The 19,759-nt window shown below is 46.1% G+C and overlaps 1 protein-coding gene across 1 annotated transcript in view; it reads right to left on the reverse strand.

The window, feature by feature from the left end:
* The window catches only part of SPEN (spen family transcriptional repressor), a 61,589-nt gene extending 45,240 nt beyond the window's left edge, over positions 1-16,349 (reverse strand). The window contains 3 exon segments of the mRNA XM_070759361.1: positions 2,050-2,526; positions 5,768-6,085; positions 16,184-16,349. Of these exon segments, the coding sequence (XP_070615462.1) occupies positions 2,050-2,526; positions 5,768-6,085; positions 16,184-16,266 (878 nt within the window). The 5' untranslated portion in view covers positions 16,267-16,349.
* Between the last annotated feature and the right edge of the window lie 3,410 nt (positions 16,350-19,759).

Below are 19,759 nucleotides of genomic sequence, written 5' to 3' on the forward strand. Positions count from 1 at the left end.
TTTATAAAGAATTTCGACTTGCCCCATAACATCCTTGTTACAGCTTCAGAGGTGTCACCTTCCCTGGATCGAAATCACCTGAAACTGCATCTGCTGGGACTGAATTGTGAAGCTTTTGTCCAAACCACAAAACTACACAAACACACTCTCTCCCTCTCTCTCATCAATATACAGCTCTCTGCCAATGATTCATCCTTTGCTGGCAAATTCCTGAGGTGGAAAAGAAAGGAAGGGGCAAGCAGGAGGAAAAGGCCAGAGTTACATAACAAAATTAAGTTTGCCACTCTCTGCTTTCATTCTGGGAGTTGAGGATGACAAGACAGACAGAGAAATCAAATGAACACAAGCTCACCCCGATTTTGAAAGCCTCAATGTCGACTCCTGCTATTTCTACCCTCATCCCCCCACCCCACCCCCAATCTTCTATCATAGTGCTTTTTATCTTTGTCTCAAATTGGATTTACAAGATTTAAAAGCAGAATCAATGATATTACTTTCAGGGAATGCTAAAGCCTTGCTTGTGGGCAGTACAGAAAAACAGCCCAAAGAGCGGCAAAGGATTCCAGGATCAAATTTACATAAATCTTTTCAAATTCAACAGCTTTTAGACCTGAAGGAGGAAACTTAAGGAGGACCAAGTGAATCTGGATGAGCTCCAGAGAGCATGCCCAGCAGCTGACGTTTAAAAATAAAACATGAAAGCAGGAAGAAGATATTGCTAGGTAGGATTCAACTTGGGAAAATTCTCCTCTGGTCATTTCCAATTTTTAACATTTTCCCCCCTCGCTGTGTCTTTCTAGCATATTTCCTCAAGTACTGACATGCTATGAAAATACAAAATGCCTGAACTACTCCTTGCCTTAAACCACATTCCAAAGTCTAATGAAGGTGAGAACTAGAATGGCTGCATTCCTCCACCCCCACTTTCACACCAAAAGGACTGCTGGCCAGCTGCTTATTTCAGTGTGTTAAAGAGCATTTATTTGCTGACATTAATCCAAGCTGATGGCAGTTTTACAAATATCTCCCTTTGAAGCAAGGGAAGATTCCCCCCCCCCCCCCCCCCCCAAGGGTGAAGCCTCTTTTAATTGAAGGGAAAAGGAAGACGAGTCAAAACCAGGGGCTGGATTGGGGAAAAGGCTATTCTTAGCTCCTGGAAGGCCTCATGCTCAGAATAAATTTCCAATGTACACCAACAACATGGGGCGCTGCCCTGACAAAACAAAGATGGAGAGATATACAAATACACCACAGCACCTTCCTATCTGCCTCCTTTAATAGCAGCCTACTTGTTTCAACATGGCAATTTTCAATCATTTATGAGTGTACATCTATGGTCTGATTAGGAAGGCCCTTTCCTTGAAAATATAAATGGGATGATTTATTTCTGCTTATCTTTATCTTTAAAAAAAAAAAAACAGTGCCGCACTTCTTTGCCTTGAACTAGAACCAACACAGAGAACAGCTAACTGGCTTCACCAGTGCAATTTCATGACTGCAAGCTATGCAATAGCCACAGTAACAGTGGAAAACTCATAATTCGCCTATCTATTAAATTTCATCCCGATACTCAACTCAAGGCAATAAACAAAAGATGCCGCTAATAAAGAAGAAAGAGGGATAGTCCAGGCAGTTAGCCGGTGCTGAATTATAAATGAAAACTGAGAACGCTCTATCCCCAATCAATCAAAGGCTGCTTCTACAAAGTGTCTGCAAGGGCACCCTTTCATAATCAAAGCAACAAAGGAATCTTCCACCCTAGAGTGGCTCAAAAGGGATCCATTTCGCAGGTGGGGCTTTTGTCTCCTGGAGGCAGCCTTCTGAATGGTCTGCCCTTTGCCCACCCAATGTTCCTGCGTCCACCCTGGGAGGGAGGGAGGGAGGGAGGGAGGGAGGGAGGAGGGAGCATATCAGGAGATGGTGCTGGTCTGTTTCAAGAGGACAAGCAGGGAAAAGCACATTATTTGCAGGCCATGTGCTGTGGTTTCCGGGATCAATACCGGGACCCAAAGCAAAGCATGCCCCACGCCTACAGAGGGAGGACAATACCTGTCGCTGCTGGTACTGCTGCTGCTACTGATTGAATCGCTGCTTGAAGACCGGCTCCTAGAACCGCTTCCGCTGGGTGATCGAGTAGGTCTGGACGCTTGGCTTGCCAGCCTTTGGGGGGACTGGGTCCTGGACTGGGAGGAATGGGGGGACCGGCTCCTGCTGTGCTGGTAACTCCGTTCTGGCCTTCTACCTCGGACCTCCCTGGTGATGTCATCCCGGTAGATATCCCTGTGCACCACACTGGGCAACGTAAACTGCTCCCGAGCCCGAGGTTCGTAACGAGGTTCATGAGCATCAAAGCGGTTCGGGCTGCGACTCCGAGAACTGTAATAGAGTCCGTGTTGTAAAGTTCGTTCCCGAGGATCTCGGTAATAATCCTGATCGTAATGTCTCGTGCGATCAAATCCTCCTGTCCCCCGTTCATGGTGTCCATAGGCACTAGGCTCATAAGCACGCTCCCTATTATCTGAAGCCCTGCATTAAGGAGGGGAAAAACAGGCACGTCAAATCCGAGAAGGAGAACCATGACTCAACAACATGCAAGCATTTAATGCAGGGTTGGCTGTTATGGTAAGCCATCAAAAGGCCAACAATGATCTATTTAGCAGACTGAATGAGCTTGGTCTTTTTACGCGACTTCTCGCTCATGTTTGCACATAACATAGGTCTGGCACTGACTAAGTTTCACTGCTTAAACCGAGCCAGCTTGATGCCTTCTGTTCTAGATTTCTACTCCATAATCCCCAACTTGTAGGACAATGGCTAGGGATCATGGGAGAAAAAGGCTAACAAATCTGAAAGGCTGGAGAAATCTGAACTAAGCTTCTGTGGATATAATTGTGTACCACAATCCCAAATGTTCTTGTGCAAAGTAATTTAATTTCAGCAGTTCTATTCATTTACCTATTTCTGGGATGAAACAGAACTATTAATATATTTCATTCCATGACCACCCTAGAATCCTGTCGTTAAGGTGTTGGCATTAGCCACAAAATTGTAGGGGGGGGAAGCAGTTTATCTATTTTTAAAAAGCTCACTTGAAATCTTTGCTAGGACAACGTATCATGTTAGCTAAAGACAGATCTCTGCTTATCTTGGTAATAATGAAGTCACGATACAGCCAACTAAAAGTCACAGGCATTAAGCTCCAAAAACAAGATAAACAAATGTTTCTGTGTGCTGGTGAGAGAACGGTAGTGGTATTTTTTTAAATCACTTTGGATAATAACAGGATGGGAAATTTTAATAGTCAAGAAACCAAATTATGGCCATTTCTGTATTTTACATACAGAATTATGTGTACTGTAAAACTATGTCATCAACTGTGTAGAACTTAACAAAGAAAAGTTATGTTGCTAAGACAACTAAAAAGGTGGGTGAGCTGCTTAGGCCCAGAGAAGGCCTCCAATAATTTACCATTCTAATCTAGAAGGGTCACTGAATGGCCCATGTGCTAGGACACAGCTAGGAAAATAGATGACATAACTCAGAACAAACATGCGCAGATCAAGCAAAAAAGCCAGCGCTTATATTAGTTACCTAGAGTTTCCTAACACCATCCAAGGAAGGATTCAAGGAATTCAAATCATTCCCCCCCCCTTTTACTTCCAACCACCTTCCTTGAAAAATAATTAGCAGGGATTGTGATTCTAGGTTATCTCCATCCTACATATGAAGAGCTTTCTCCTCCTGTCAAAATGCATGGATCTGCCATCTCCCCCACCCACCCCAAATAGTGAATCAGGTTCTCCTCCCTTTCCACTTTATGCTCCTGCTATAAGAGTAGTACAGACCTTAAGTCACTTGAGTAGGAGGAGGCTCTGGGTGCACCTTAAGGTTTTTGTCTGAGCTGCCTCACCAAAAAAAGCCCAAAACCCAAAACCTAATAATAATAATAATAATAATAATAATAATAATAATAATAATAATAATAATAGTAATAATAATAATAATAATAATAATAATAATAAAAAATTATTATTATTTATTAGATTTGTATGCTGCCCCTCTCCGAAGACTATAAGGCAAGTGTTTTAGTAGGTGTCACAAACGTTTTCAGTTCCATGCAAATAAGACCACATATTGTCTCAGCGTGTATAAATATTTAAAGAGCTCTCTCGCCCTGGCCTTTTGAAACAACACTCAACAACCCTGCCCCCTGCCAATATTATATCAGTGAAAGCTGATACAATAAAAGTAACAACAACAAAAAAGAGCAAGATTTCTAGAAAAGTTAATGTGTAAGAGCCCTTTTATTTATTTGTTAGGACACAGAAGACAGACAAAAGAACTAGCAAAGCTGAGGATCTAATGACTACAGCAGTGCTGGTTATCTATTAGTACTAATTACTACTGGAGTTAGTGGGGGGGAGGGGGAAAGGAACTGACTTGGGTTAGGAGAGGGGCTAATATACACAGGGCAGGACATACCAACCTTTTCCAAGTGTGGAAACACGACCTATATTCCCAATTAAATCTAGGGAGAGAATTGTGAACATAACTTCCCCAATTTGGCCCCTCTTATAGGGGTAATCCACCTTCTTAATGGGCAACCAAGGGTGTCAAAAAAGTGGCATTTTAGATGAGCGAGCGAGCAAAAAAAAAATATCCTAGGGACAAGAAGAAAAAACTCCAATGGAAGCCAGTAGTCCCAGATTGGCCAAAGGGTGGTAGCGCCCAACTTCATTCTTCTGACAGCCGGCGCTTCTAAATACATCCACCACGGACTGTCGCCCTAAGTCTGAACCAATCAGCTGGTGGGGGGGAAAAAGGCTCCAGGGGATGAACAAAGGCCTCGCCCCAGGCTAGTAGACATCCTCTGTCCAGCTTTGTAATCATCCAGCAGTGTCAATTTTCTGTGACGTATCCACAAGCTGACCGAAAGCCCATCTTTAAAGCTAGAGTGCCTTTCATTGTATGTGTGCTTTTTTTACAGCAAGCTAAGTAAGTAATCCACTCCCCTGGCCCACTGGGATCTTGGTTCGAACCATCCCACAAGATCTGAGGTAGTAGCCATTATTCCAGCACCTCAACGGATGTTCTGTAATTTCCAAAACTGAGCAGCGACCATCTCGTTCGGTTTGCCATGAGGATAGTAATCCCAAGATACATGGAAAGTGAGGTAGATCCAAGAGGGGAAAGAAACATCAGCAGCGGCCTTCTCCCGTCTTCATTGTATGTATTCCCAGGGCCAAAGACTGTAGAATCCAAGACGAGGCAGCCTTTTTATCAGCCTGCTAGAAAATTTTGACACCAATCCAATTTTATGCATAGACTATATAAACCAGCACAACCCTGAACAAACTAAAGGCGAAGCTTTGCCCAGGGGTTGTGTAGGTCCTATAATGCTGAAGATACTCCATATCTGGGTTTGGAGGCTTGCAGTATCCAATAAACTCCATTGGATCATAAGGATACATCCAAACAAAGCCTTAAGGTTATCCAAGAATTGGGATGGTCAAGCCCTAGAAGAATAGCTCCATAATCGAGGCGTCTTCTGTCTTAGGATCAAGTCTCCAACCAGCTGCAGGAAGCATCTTCTACAGATCCACAAGATCCCAGCCATTGAGATGGGAATCACTTCAGTTTCCAACCCAAAATAGGAAATGCAGATAATTCCCCAAATTTTAAATCCATCTGGGGGCCCTATCAGGAGCTTGTGTTTCTCACCACAATCAATTACCAAATACCTGCCTAGTGAAACCTTGGAACTTACCCATCAAGTCTCCGTTCATAACGTCCTTCCCGTGCATGAAGTGATGCCGGGGGGCCATACGTGGGCCCACCACCAGCTCTGAACCCAGAAACCTCTCTACTACGAGATGCTATGGAAACTGTATCATCCAATCCCCGAGCGGCACTAGGAATGGTTCCTGGTTCGTTATAATCCGTCCGAAGGTCTCTGTCTCCCATTTTGTTGACAGAATTGTGTGCCTTCTGCGCACTCTTAATGTCCACAAAATCCACAAAGGCCGCCACGCCGCCTTCCGATCCCCTTTTGGGGAGAATTTTGACACTTTCAACACGTCCATATCTAGGAGAAAGACAGAGAAAATCACATACATTAAAGCTCACAGAAAATCAGTTAAGAAACCACATTTAGTACCTTGAAATTTCCGGATTCAGATTTTTTAATTTTTTTTTAATCTAAGCATTCATTTCAATAAGTATAACAGAATTTCAGATATGGCTTGGTTTCCTGGACTCATACCATGGTATTTATTAAATGTATTCATTTGTTCTCAGTTGAACAATCATTATTTAGTGTTCAAGATGCAAGTGTCCAAAAGAATACAATGCCTGTTCATATTGTTCTAATCACTGTTTAATTACAGTTCTAAAGATAAAACCAGTTCTACAAGTTTACAATCTAAATGATGTTGGAAGCTCTGTTTAAGGCACAGTTGGAAAATATTTGGCAACTTCTGAGATAAGCTTTTTATGGCTGCAGACATCAGCGGCAACAACAAAATACCAATGCAATTTATTTAGCTCACACTGTATATGCGAGCAGATTTCGGGTTGATATGCAAAACATTTGCAAGTTTCTCCAGAAAGTTTTCAAACCATCCAGTCTGACCAAATGTCACTGGCCTTCCAGTGATTTTAATTTAAAAAATGGTTTTCTATTAAAAATACACACATATATGAATGGTTCGCATTTACAAGTTAAAAAGATATGAAACATAAACTATCAATTCTTTCATTAAAGAATCAACACCGTCACATTAATCCGACAACCTTTCTGCATTTTTAATTAAACTGGTGGCACTTTCTAGAGATAAACAAGATATATTTGACTTACCAAATATAGTGAATTTAGTCAGCAATGAAGTCAAGCCTCAGTCCCAGATTTAGCAATTCAACTAACCTACCATTCAAGTCTGGCCAGGATGGAAAATGGAAATGTACACCAGTATAATGTGAGCTCACTCAAGTTTGAATTTATCTATGTTGCTCTCATTGCTGTTCTGCCCTCAAGCAAAACCATCAAAAGCATGGGTAAGATTCTCCAACACCAATCTGTGAAATTCAGCACCATTAGCCACATCAATCCTCCACAATAAGATTGCGCTGAATATGCAAAGCAAGGAGGGCTTAGTGTTTCTACCACACAGGGATTAGGGTCACTATTTTAAAAAAGGGGGAGGGGGGAATTCTTCACCAAAAACAGCCTCACTCTTTAAAAATGGATCAATCCATTACTTGTTCAAGATCTCTACATTAGGCCAGCCTAGAATGTTAAAAGCGCCAGATAGCTTAGTGGGGCAACACCTACTTCCCATGCGGCGTCTGCCTCTGTGGTGACAGGGAAAGCATGTGACCCAGAGATCGCAAAAAAGATCCCCAGTCACAGCTCAAAACATGACGCTGTTATGACAACTGATAAGGGGCAACAGCTAGGGCAGTTTATGGAGGACAGAATCTGTATTCCAACAGATTCCGAGACGGAATCTGGAGCAGAAATGGTGGGAGACAAAATTCCAAGGGAAGAGATGTGGAGTCAGGATCTCTCCAAACTATGCAAGAGCGCAACAGTGCTGGTGAAGGGGTTGCCAGGTGTCATTTCCAAAAGCAGATGGCTCGATGCTCACTGACCCACACCAGAATGCTTGGGGGAGGTGTGGGAGGATTTGCTTTAGATCACTCATTCTTATGACAAGCAACTGGAATAAAGATAAAGGCTGCTTTCAAAGCAGGCGATGGACACATCTTTGGCTAACACCCCCCCCCCACACACACACACACCAAATGCTAAGCTATAGAAGGCAGCATTCAGAAAGAGTTATCTCTGTGATCTGCACTCCCAGATTGCAAGTGTGCTTTACCCTAGAGTCATTCGGCCTTTGCCCTAGAGGCAGGAAGGCTAATCTGCCTGGCAATCCGACCCCAGCCCCACCCGCTGAGTCTTCTCCAATCCGCTCCAGTGTTGGCAGTTGCCACTGGGAGTGGGAGCTGTGTTGCTTCATGCTAACGGATCTGGAGGGGAGGGGGAAGACCCGCAGTGCTGCAGCGTGCGGGATCAATGCCCAGCAAGAAAAGGATCCCCATGAAAAGCTGGGGGGGGGGGGGGTTGGTTAAGGAACTAGACTTGTGGCTTCAAGGGGAGCTTTAATGTCTATCCAGAAAGAGGAAGGCTGAGAAAGGCAGGGGGCCGCCCATGTGAACTGTGCCCTCCCCATCTCTGCCCAGCCTCAGCCTTTCCAAGAATGCAGCTATTTCCCAACCCCCAGCACAGAGAGCAAACAGGGCAGGAGGCGGAGGGAGGCAACCCATGGGCTCTAAAGGTCCTGATGTACAAAGACAGGAGGCTTTGCTAGGAGGGTTTGTAAAGGGCTTGCTGCTTGCATAATCCATACCAATCAATACATAACAACTTGCAGCATGAGGACAAGTCAGTTTTGCTTCCCCACAGCATTAAAATAAGACATTTCTCCCAGAACAAAACCTGGTGTTGCCTGGTCTATGCATTAAATGCATACACCTCCAGTTTCCATGCATACCTTTAGTACTCCAAGGAACTTCAATCTGTTCCTTCTCAATGTCTCAGTCACAGTGGTCAAATTCCTCAGGCTATACTAAGCATGATACTTTTATTCCTCTAGAGCAGACTGTGGGGGACGGAGGGTCAAGGCCCCAATGTGAGCCAGCCTTCCTTCCCTTCTTCCATCTATCCATCCATCCATCTTCCCTCCTATAAGTGCACCAGACAAACAATTCAATTTATTAGATTTGTATGCCGCCCCCCTCCGAAGATTCACAGTGACATGAAGGAAGCAGGAAAATAATTCTGGGCTGTTGTAACATCATCCAATTGGACACAGATAGGTATTTTAATGTTGGTAACCCAAAAACATTCCTGCAACTTTCCTCCTTGTTTATGGGAAGGGGAAATACTCCTCTCCGTGTCAGATAAGGAGCTCATTACAAGTTAGGGAAAATTCAAATGCATGGGAAGTTCACCCCAGGAGATAGTAAAGTTAAGATGTGCTGCCGACAGGCCTAAAACAGCTGGCTTTAGGAGGCCTCAATATTAATTTTCAGTTCCACTTCCATCCATGGATTATTAATCAGGCTCCACCATCTTTGGGCAATTACAGAAAGTGCTTTCTTCCAGAGCTAGCCAACTGTTTCAAAAGGAAAGCTACATATAGCAGCCAGTTGCACAGTTGGGTGCTGTTGTCTGGAAGGGATCCAGGTGCCAAAAATGCTAGTAGTGTGAGGATTTTACTCTGATAACACTAAAGCATGAAATGCTTTAGAAAGAAGCACCAATAATATGCTTTGATGGTCCTTGTGGTATGTTGTCCCCGGAGACTGTCTGGTTCTTCATTCAAAATGTACGCTTAATAGGCTTACTGCTTGTACAGGAGGATGAGGTAAAAACAGGTATTTCTTTGAACTCTCTAGCCCCTCCCAACCATACAGGTATTGAAAACCAGTATTACAGGAAAACAAAGATGGCAGCTGCAAAAAGCAACTTCCACTCATATTGAGGTTGCTCAGCATCCCAAGTGGATTCGCATGTTGCACTCAAGAACGGGAGAATTCTGCAACCTTGATAGGTCAAAGACAAGCATTGACTTCTCCACACTGTGGATTGAATTCCATAGGCAAGTTCCATCGAAAACAGCTTCTTCGGGATCTATTATGAAACCCAAAGTCTCTTGCTACCTTAAAGGCCCCGACTGGTCAAACCTGATTGCCCACAAACCACAATGAAAGTCCCTGGGAACCACATTTTTTTAAGTTTCAGGCATGTCAGAGCCAAGGGGCTTCCGAACTCAACATCCAGAAGCCAATTGCACCAAATGATGGGATTTTAACGCACCAGAGATTGTAAGGGGAAAATAAAATATCAATGCATGTGGGCCATAGGCAATGACTGATTTAAACACAAGAACCGTCTCAACTGTCAAGCTTCACTTCAAAATATCTTAGAAAAATTTAGTTGGCTGTATCTTGAGACAGACTCTCTATAGCACTGTAAGCATCAAGATAAGGACTCCTCAGCCCAGCTTTCAGCGTGACAAACCCCCTGCTCCCCTATACAGGACTACAAGTTCTATGAGCACCTAACCATCAGGCCTATTGATTAGAACTGATGAAGTTCTGGTTCTGAACTGTTTCATGGGGGCTTCAAGTTTAATGGACTCCCTACTGCATATGTGCAGATTCACAGGAGCCAAATTAAGACTCCTGGAGCTAATAAACATTAAAACATTTGAGGGACATCTTATCCAAAGCCAGAAACTTAGGACAATGGTTAGAAATAAACCCCACTCAACTCAGTGGGACTCCTCTCTATGACTTACTTTGGGAAGATTATGCTTTACAATGAATACTGTTCTTAAGTAGCCAAGCTACTTGCAAAACAGTTAAAGAAGCATATTGTGCAATGCCTAATAACGTATAATGAAGCTGGCTCCATTGTAGGAATACCCAGAGCAAAGTCTCAGGTGACTGTGAAACCTATCAGAACGAGATCTATGATTATTTCCCACCAATTAAAAGTTATTATGAGAATTGTGAGTTAATTATCTTGAGATCCATGAGGGGGGAAATAAAGCAAATATAGGTGCAGTGAAAATAAAGAAACCAACAAGATACAATTACGCAGTATCAAAAAGATCTGGTAGGGGCTACTGTTCAGAAAGGGACTACCGAATGGCCTTTCTCACCAAGTCATTCAAAGATGGAGGAAAATACCTTAGATGCCATTTTACCAATTATCAGAAACTTTCTAGGTTTGAGGGAGATGTGGCTTTTATCTTTTTTTGCAGCGTTATTTATAGAATGCTATGGTGGGCACCAAGAATCCTGTGTGCTGTGAATGTTATTTCATGCACAAGGAAATCCACAATGTAGGTCATAACTACCTTTTGCATAACAGGTGCAAATTCTACTACAGGACAGACCTCCAAAGTCCATGCATTCTATGTGCCCCATGACCCAAAAGGCTATTCACAGACAGAGAAGCACGGTGAGAATTTCTCAGGAAAATCACTGGCCATAATTATGTAACATTTAAGCCAAAAATTACAAGCAGAGGGGAAGAGCAGACCAAAGACACAGATTCACACAGCACAACGGATGAGCCAGAGAGGGAGCCACCGGAATTTGGCCACTAGCGATGGCTGAAGAAGTCAAAGGGGAGTGATACTTGCTTCTTTGCAGCAAGTTGACAAACTGAACTGGACCCTGATAGGTTTCATTCAGTAACCTGGGAGGAGGGAGATCTGAGGCCTTCTAGCTGTTAAAAGGGCAGAGCAATTCTACTCACAACATAGGCTGGGGTTTCTGCAGCCATGCTGTCACACTTTCTAGGAGAAACAAAGAAGTGGGTAAAGTTTAAAAGAAAAGGCTGCCATAACATGACGAAGCAAACTCTAATGTGAAGCCCAATTATTCTGCCACTTGGGGATTTTTGTTCATGCTAGGAAGGAAAGCTTACTTTCTCCACAACCACCTTCTCCCTTCTGCACTAAATCCTTCTCTTCTCATTTATGCATTAGGGCCTGCATCCTTACACAGAAGGGTTGTGGGAAAGGAAGACAGTACTTTTGTTAAGATAGCAATGCATAAACCTCCGGCCCATCCGGCCCACCACAACTTTGCACGACCATGAGAAGACAGCCTGGTTATCAACGAGATAAATTGCTTTTGAGCTCTGCACACTAGTGACTGGGAAATGTGTGCCAGGAGCATATCAAGCTCTGCCAGGTTCAGTTTGCACTGCAAAAGAAAGAACCGGTATAGCCATGAAAGGAATTGCCTGGAAATAAAGCAAATAAAATAAAAAGTATACTTGGGAGGTTATCAATTTGATATTTAACTCCATCACTTTAAGGCTCCCAAATAAGAACAAGGATAAAGGACAAGGAAAACTGCCTTGGAAGCTCATCCTACTCTTGCCGGGCCTATTATTTTATTTATTTCTTTTTTAAAAGGGGAGGGGGGGACAGAGAAAGCGACACCAACTTCCTTATTCTGCTTAAAGGAGAGTGCTGTTTTTCTCTAATTAATCAAAAGAGAACTGCTGGACATTTGGCATTCAGGCAGAGGACAAACTTTGCTATATTTAGCCACCCTTTCTTGCAAGCTGCTCCGCATCTCCTTCAAGAGTAGCACATACTTTCAGTGTTTCAATTTTTACAATAATTGAGGCACAGTTAAGATTGTGTAATGTTGTCACAACCAATCATTTCCTCAGATTTCTATCAAAGGGGGGGGGAACCATAAGGGGAATGTTTGGATTCCTGGAATGTTTTTCAGCAAAAAAATAAATAAATAAAGCAAATAGCAGAAGAGACCAATATGGATGGATTAAATGGGGCCTCTATTTTTAAACATGTAGTGAATTAATATGGAGGGAGGGAAATAGTAAACATTGCATCTGATGCGCTGCATCATTTTAAGAGCTTAAAAGAGAGGTTTTTATTTTAAGAACTACATGACAACTTCTTTTTCACCTTCACAAACATGACCCCTTGCCATTGGTTAATGGAAGTTTCTAGGGGCTGCAGGGCTATTTCCCCCACCCCAAAACACCTCACTGTCAATTAATATGCACAAGCACAATAGAAATCATATATTTACAGTCTTTCCTAATAGGTTTCCAAAACAGGAATAACCCAAATGATCACATTGGATTCTAAACAGCAGTTACTTATATGTTAAAGGTCATCTTAGAAGTGTCCTTCATTGATCATTCCACAGCTATACAAGTGTTTATGTAATTTCTCATGACTCTTACTAATTCTCTTAAGTGCACCCGCTTGGAACAACTGATTTTTAACATATCAATATAAGCCATATTTTATTTAGAATTTAAACATATATAAACAATATAGTCATTCCAACTAATAGGACCTCTAACCAGCATCAGCTAGAATGACTGAAATTGACACAAAGGATGAACAAAGGTTGCCTCTATTTATCTTCATAATTTTTAATATATTAGAGAGCCACTGGTACCTTTTAGGTTGATTTTCCTAAAAGGCTGTTCAGGCTGCTTGCTCTTTGCAAATTCTTTGTTCTATTCCCACAACATGGGTGGGAATTTGTTTGCCAGGGAACAGTTAAAACTAAAAAGGGGAACTTTCTCCCCTTTTTCAGTTTCTCTTCTAGCATTTAAAAAGCACACAATTATAGACAACTACAGGAGTAGTCTTTTGTTGGTATACACGCCCTGCAGCAATGCAATTGTTGTGCAACCTGTCCCCTCCCCCACCCAGGGTCATACAAAGAAAGGGCCGCCCTGTTATACACAGGCAGCATTCACAGGCATCTCTTGCGGACCAAATCTACAATTCCAAGGGATAATTAGAAGGCTGGTAACCCAAATGATCAATGAAAAATATACTGAAAGATTGGACTGAGCATTGGCCAAATAAACTGGCTTTTAAAATCCAACTAGGCTTGGGTTTATGTGAAAATTGGCATATTTGGGGGGAGGGGGGGATAAAAACCAGAACCTTCAGTCTTTCTGACTCATCTCTAAGCAACAGCACCATGGCAACTTTATCCAGCATTAGAAACCTTCTGTGGAAACAGGGTGGTAGGACAGGACACAACATGCTGGAATGCCAATTTTTATTTCCATTTAATTTCCTCCAACAAATGGGGCACAAAAAGCCCTTAGAATCCCAAAACAAACCAGCAGCCCCAAATCCAACCACACAACAAATTCTCCTGATTCTCAAGTGCAGAGGATCACCACCGGAATTACAAGTGTTGCCCTTTCTCCTCCAACATGGAAAGTTGAGGCAACTCCTCCAGTTTTATATATAGCACAAGCACAATCTGTGTGATACAGTTTCCTGACTGGAGCAGATTACATCTTTGTTGCATCCATATTTACATTTGTGTATGCCCCCTTTGCATCACTGTTTCCTATTGTTTAGTGCAAGGCTGTTCTTACAGAGAAGGGAGGGTATTTGGCCCATTTGAAACGGGACGTCCCTTGTGCATACGTGGGCTTCGGTTACAGCTGCTCTTTCCCAAGGCAGCTTCCCCTTCTGCACATTTTGAGGAAAAGCTCTGCAGCAAGGTTGGTGGGCGGCAGCAGCAACCAGGGAGCCAGATGAAATCTCTTGTTACGCAGCTCTTCTCATGCTGCTGCTGCTTCACAAAGCTCCCCCTCCCCCTCTATGTGCAGCTTGAGATCGGCTCTATTCCTTCTGACATAAACTGGGACCCGGCCGCCATTTTAGAAAGGCATTCATACAAGCCAGCACTGCGCTAAATAAACCCTGGGAGAGACATGTTGTTCCCTCCTCTCCAGCAAAGGGAGGATCAAGGAACAGTTTTCTTTTTTTTTAAAAAGGCTGGGCTGCCAAATGATGAATCAGGCTCTATGTTGCTAATCACAGCAAAAACTACAACTCTGTGTGTGTGTCTATACACATACCTTCCTCAGATACCAATTCAAACACAAAAACAACCAAAAATAACCCCCACAAAAGAAAATAGCTAGGAAAAGATCTCTTCAGCTACCATGCAAGACTTATTTTGCATACAGAAAATCCAATACTTGAAAACCGTTTTCCGATCTACTAGATAATAAGACCAGAATAAAAATCCACACCTGATTTTCTAGCCTGTGTGATGGTGGTGGTGGGAAAGACTAATAGGAAGCATCAATTCTAACATAACATTAAAGGACATCTTTGGCACAAAATTAAAATGTATCCTGACTATCAACAAACAAGCTTCCATTTAAGAACACAGGGTAATTTCACTATGTCTTTCCCCAGATTCACCAGTCATGCTCGTTCCCCCATGAGGTAACCATGCAACTCTATTTTTCCCATGATGACTCATTAGGTACTCTGGATAATCTTGCTAAACAGTAGGAAGAAAATTGCAAGAAAACTTGCAATCCTCTTAAGTCCTTCCCTGAAAATAACTTCAGCTGACCCAGATAAGGGTCAAGAATGATGCAGGTCAGTTTTCCTTCACAATGCCATAATAGGCAAGACCAAAAATAATTATTTAAAGCAGATGTTTCTGCAGCTGCTATCTAGAATATATCCCATCACCACACAAAAGCCATTCCATGGAGCACCATGCTAGTGCTATTCGGCTACATGTATTTTGCCCAAAAGGTTTCTCACTAGGTGAATTTAAATCGCCAACATTTTTACAGCCAGAAAAAAAAAAATCTCATGAATGCAAATAAGAAGACTAAGCTATAGTTCAGTATTACATAGCGATCCCGGAAATGTTCCACAGCAACAGAACAAAAGGAAGTTGGATTCAAAAAAGGATTTCAATGTTCTAGTCACTCAAAGCGGTGCCTAAATATCCATGTCCCAGTTATTTCTTTCATAATTCCTTAAGAATAAGAAAACAAAGAACCTCAAAACTGCTGAGCTCAATTGCCACCTTTCATGGGGGGGAAAAATAAAAATGAAAATCCAAGTAGTCTGTAATCCGGGATCAGAATGCGGAAAGGAAAAACAAAAATAAGGATTTATTTTTTCTTAAGCACAGCTTAGGGTAAAAAAAAGTGCTGTCCATCATAACACTGTCTTTGAAAAAAATCCAGTCCACATGAAGGCCAGTTGGTGCATTTTTGCTCCATTCTGCAAAGCTGAATGCTGCATCTCATGTAAGGGTTTTTAAATTATTTTTTGGTCCACACTTCTAAAATACCCAATGCAGAAAGGAGTCCAGCAGCCTTTCCCAAGAAGAAAGCATCAAGAGGTGCAAGATCTTCTCCAGAGGTGCAGTCTGAAAGGGGCTGCAGAAACCGCCAGATGCTGCTCCCTGATGACAGGTTGGCGGTCCAGGCTGATTCTTCTTGGCCGGGGCTTCCCGAGAGACCCCGCTTAAATCCCGGGCCTCGATCGGGCTCCCAGGCACCATCCACGCACATATACACACACACACAAGCCCCTTGGAATGGAGGGACTGGCATTGGCGTGGAGGAGGGGCTCCCCTCCCGGACGGTCAATCACGGGATTTCTTTTCGCAGGCCCGGCCTACCGACGGGCTCCCGATTATGGCCATCCACACACATACCCCTTATCACGGAGCAAAGGCCTGTGGCTTGGAAACGGCCTCCCCGGGACTTGCCCCGATCTCTCCCCTCTTCCCCTTCCGCCCCCCCAGCGGACCCGCTCACCGCTTGAAGTGCTCGATGATCTTCTCCTCGCGGACGTTCTCCGGCAGGTTGCCCACCCAGAGGTGCCTGGTCTCCCGGACCATGATGCTGCCCCCGGGAGACTGGGGGTCCTGGCGCCGCCCGCCTGCCGCCTCGGCTCGGCTCAGCGCCGCGAGGGGGAGCCGCCGCGCCTCCGCCGCCGTCGCGCCCGGCCCGCTCTTCCTCCACCGCCGCCGCCGCCTCCCTCCGCGGCGCCGGTGGGAGACACCATCCCACCGGGCCCTGCCGCCGCCTCCGTCGCCGCCTCCTCCGCCACTCCCGCGCCACTTGGCCCCTCGCCGCCGCCGCCGCCTCCTTTCACCGCTCCGGATGCCGCTGGCGCTGCGGGCGGCGATGCCGGTGATTTTGAGGGGGCCGCCGCCGGAGCCGCCGCCTTGACCGTCGTGTTCGTAGTCGTCTTCGTCGTGCGCGCGTCCTTCTCGGCGGCGGCGCTGTCGCTGCTTCAGCCCAATTTCTCCTCAGCAGCCGCAGCAAGCGCCGCGCGCGGCGTCGCTCTCTCGCCCGCTCGGCCGAGCCCGCACGGCGCTTGCGCGCTCGGCCGTCACCGTAGCCAATCCGCCGCCGAGCACCCGCCTCGCGCCCCAGGGCGCGCCGCCTATTGGGCGGCGGGAAGCGCGCGGCAAGCCGCGGGAAGACGGGGAGCGGGAGGCGAGGAGAACAGCGCGCGCAAGCGCTTTGGACGCTCCTTTTTCTTCCAGGGGAAACAGGAGACGAGACCCGCTCCGGCAGGCGGGGGAGCCGTGAGAGAATCCTGTCCTCGATACAGCTCTCGGCAGCCAGCGCGCACGCGCGGCACGCGTTCTCGCGGGGGAGGGGGCTGATATCTGCGCGTGCGCGCTTGGTGTGGCAATTGCCGCCGCCTCTCCTCAGCGGCAGAAGGGGTGGTTTAAGTGAGTGCCGTTCACAAATACCGTAGTGAAAACTCGCGCAGGGCGGCATCCGCGTCTTCAGTTATTACGTTCCTTTTGGGAACTGAGCTCCAGCCCCCTTTGAGCCCCTCCCGGCCTACACCCGAACTGACTACAACCCCCATGCTCCGCAGCCCCCCTCCCCCCCGCTGTCCTTCCTTTGTGACTCACTTAACGGGCCCGGGGAAGACCCAAGTGACCCTATCCCGGAGTGAAATGGGAGGACGGGGAACGACCGGGAAGCCGAAGGCCCGGGAAGATCTGAGCTCCGCGGACCCGGGAAGGGCGCCCCACCCTCGTGCTTGGGAGACGGGCGCCATTTTGTCGCTCGTGCCTGGCTGGGCGGCCATTTTGTGACACCGGGGCGCCGCGGCTGCCCTTCCTCGCGCGTGCAGCAGGGGCGCTGCGCAACACTTCCCCCGTCCCGATCGCCGCCGCGCCCCCCCAAGGGGGGATTGAATCAAAGGAACCTCCCCATCCTATGCAACCCCCCCCCCCCATTCCCAGCAAGGGGATTGCTTCGCCAAGAGCTCCCACCCCCAAAAAGGCCGTTCCGTAGATGTCGAAGAGAGGCTTCGGTACCCGGATGTCTTTTCAAAGCTTTTTTTTATTTTGCATTTCTTTTGCATTGCACACCTTCCCGGATTTTAGCACCGGCGGCTCCGTAACATCGGACAAGTCGAGTGAGATGCCTTTTAGTCCTCGAGAGGGTCTTGCGAGGGAGACCGTCGGGGCGTCCGGAAAACATGCGTGGGGGATAAATCTCCCCTCACCAAGCCACCCACCCCGCTCCGAAGGGCCTCAAGGCTGGCAGAGCGAGGAATTCGACACACACACGCACACACCGGAGTCAGGCGATGCCTTCCTTACGGGGGGCCCAGGTGGGCGTGGATGGCGGAAAATGGCTTTGGAAAAGCACCTTTGGGACCAATAATGGCTTTCAGGCAGAGATCTTCAAAACCTGGCAGCTTTTAAGACATGTGGACTTCATCTCCCAGAATTCTCCAGCCAGTATAGCATAGGGATAGGCAAAGTTGGCTCTTCTACGACCTGTGGACTTCAACTCCCAGAATTCCCGAGCTAGCGTGATTGGATCAGGTATTTTGGGAGTTGAAATCCATAAGTCATAGAAGTGCCAATTTTGCCTAGCCCTGGCATAGTGTAGCATAGAATAGAATTCTTTATTGGCCAAGTGCGATTGGACACATTTTGTATAGCATTGCATAGCTGGCTGGAGAATTCTGGGAGTTGAAGTCCACAAGTCTTAAAAGTTGCCAAGTTTGAAACGGACGGCTCCTGATCAGTTTGCGACAAAGGCTGCAGGTTATCAGGCTCTCCTTGGAGAGGGGTGCAGCCCAGCCGTGGCAGGGGAAGTGGGGGTGGGAAGAGAGGCACCCTTGCACCCAATGTAGCACAGAAGGGGGGCTTCTAGGATTTAAGTATCCCAGGGAGCTGCAAAAGAGCGCATCTCTCCCCCTCCATCCCTGGTCCTGGACAGCACTTGGGCAGGGACACTGCGTAGACAAATGGGGAGGCAGTTTGGGTGGCCCTCTCCTTTTATCGGCACTCTTGATCTTGCTGGCTAGAAATGAGGAAAGCTCTCCCTTAGCCCAGTGTTTTAAGTCCAGCTTGGCTTGCAACAATGATGCCCACATCTATCTGGCAAGCAGGGAGGGGGAACCCCAGTTTGAGAGCTGGGCTGTCCCCTAGTGGAGGAGAGGGGTACTAACGGGAGAAATCCACCGAAACCCAGTGGGTTGCTTCTGTCCCTTTTCTACGATGCCCTAGCTCAGAGATCTTCAAACTTGGCAACTTTAAGACTTGTGGACTTCAACTCCCAGAATTCTCCAGCCAGCATAGCTGGCTGGAGAGTTCTGGGAGTTGAAGTCCACAAGTCTTAAAGTTGCCAAGTTTGGGGACCACTGCCCTAGCTGTTGAGCTTGACTCAAAAGATGGGTTCCCTCTGGGTCAAAGAGAGTAGGACTAGAGGCTGCGGGATTGCAGCACTCTCAGCTTCCTCCCAACCACGCAGCAGTTGAATGAAGATGCCTATGAAGTATGGAGATGCCGCCTGGCAATTTGTGGCATGGGGTCGCTCCCTCTCCAGAACCCTTGTGTTGGCTTAAGTCAGGTGGTCCTAGAAGCCCGGGATGCCACCTTTCCCCCTCCCCCAAGGCAGAGCTTGGGAGAAGCTGGGAGAGCCAGCTAGGGACTTGCCTGCCAAGGGCTTCCCTCCCGAACTCGTATAGCCGCTTCCTCGCTGGACGCCTCCTAAATGTGGATTACTGAGCACCCTCCTTTTGCCTGGGTAGGAGGCTGAATCCCAACCAAGGCTCCTGCGGCACCTTCAGCACATTAGTGGGTTCCTGTTGGTACGGCTAACTGCATGTAGCTCTAGCATGCAAGCACAGGTTCGAGCTCAATTTTGCTTCCTACACCTGTGCAAGTAGCAAAATCTCGAATGGGGAAGCACATGCATCCGTCTTTCGACTTCCACACAAAAAACCCTCACCGAAACATACATGCACATGCGTCCCATGCTTCCTGAGGGGGACCAGGCTTTTGGTGGACAGCTCAATGAAGATGTCAACCGAATGTGCAGTAAAAAAACAATAAGCAAATTCCATGC

This window comes from Erythrolamprus reginae, chromosome 8 (assembly GCF_031021105.1).
Source record: "Erythrolamprus reginae isolate rEryReg1 chromosome 8, rEryReg1.hap1, whole genome shotgun sequence".
Lineage (NCBI taxonomy): Eukaryota > Metazoa > Chordata > Lepidosauria > Squamata > Dipsadidae > Erythrolamprus > Erythrolamprus reginae.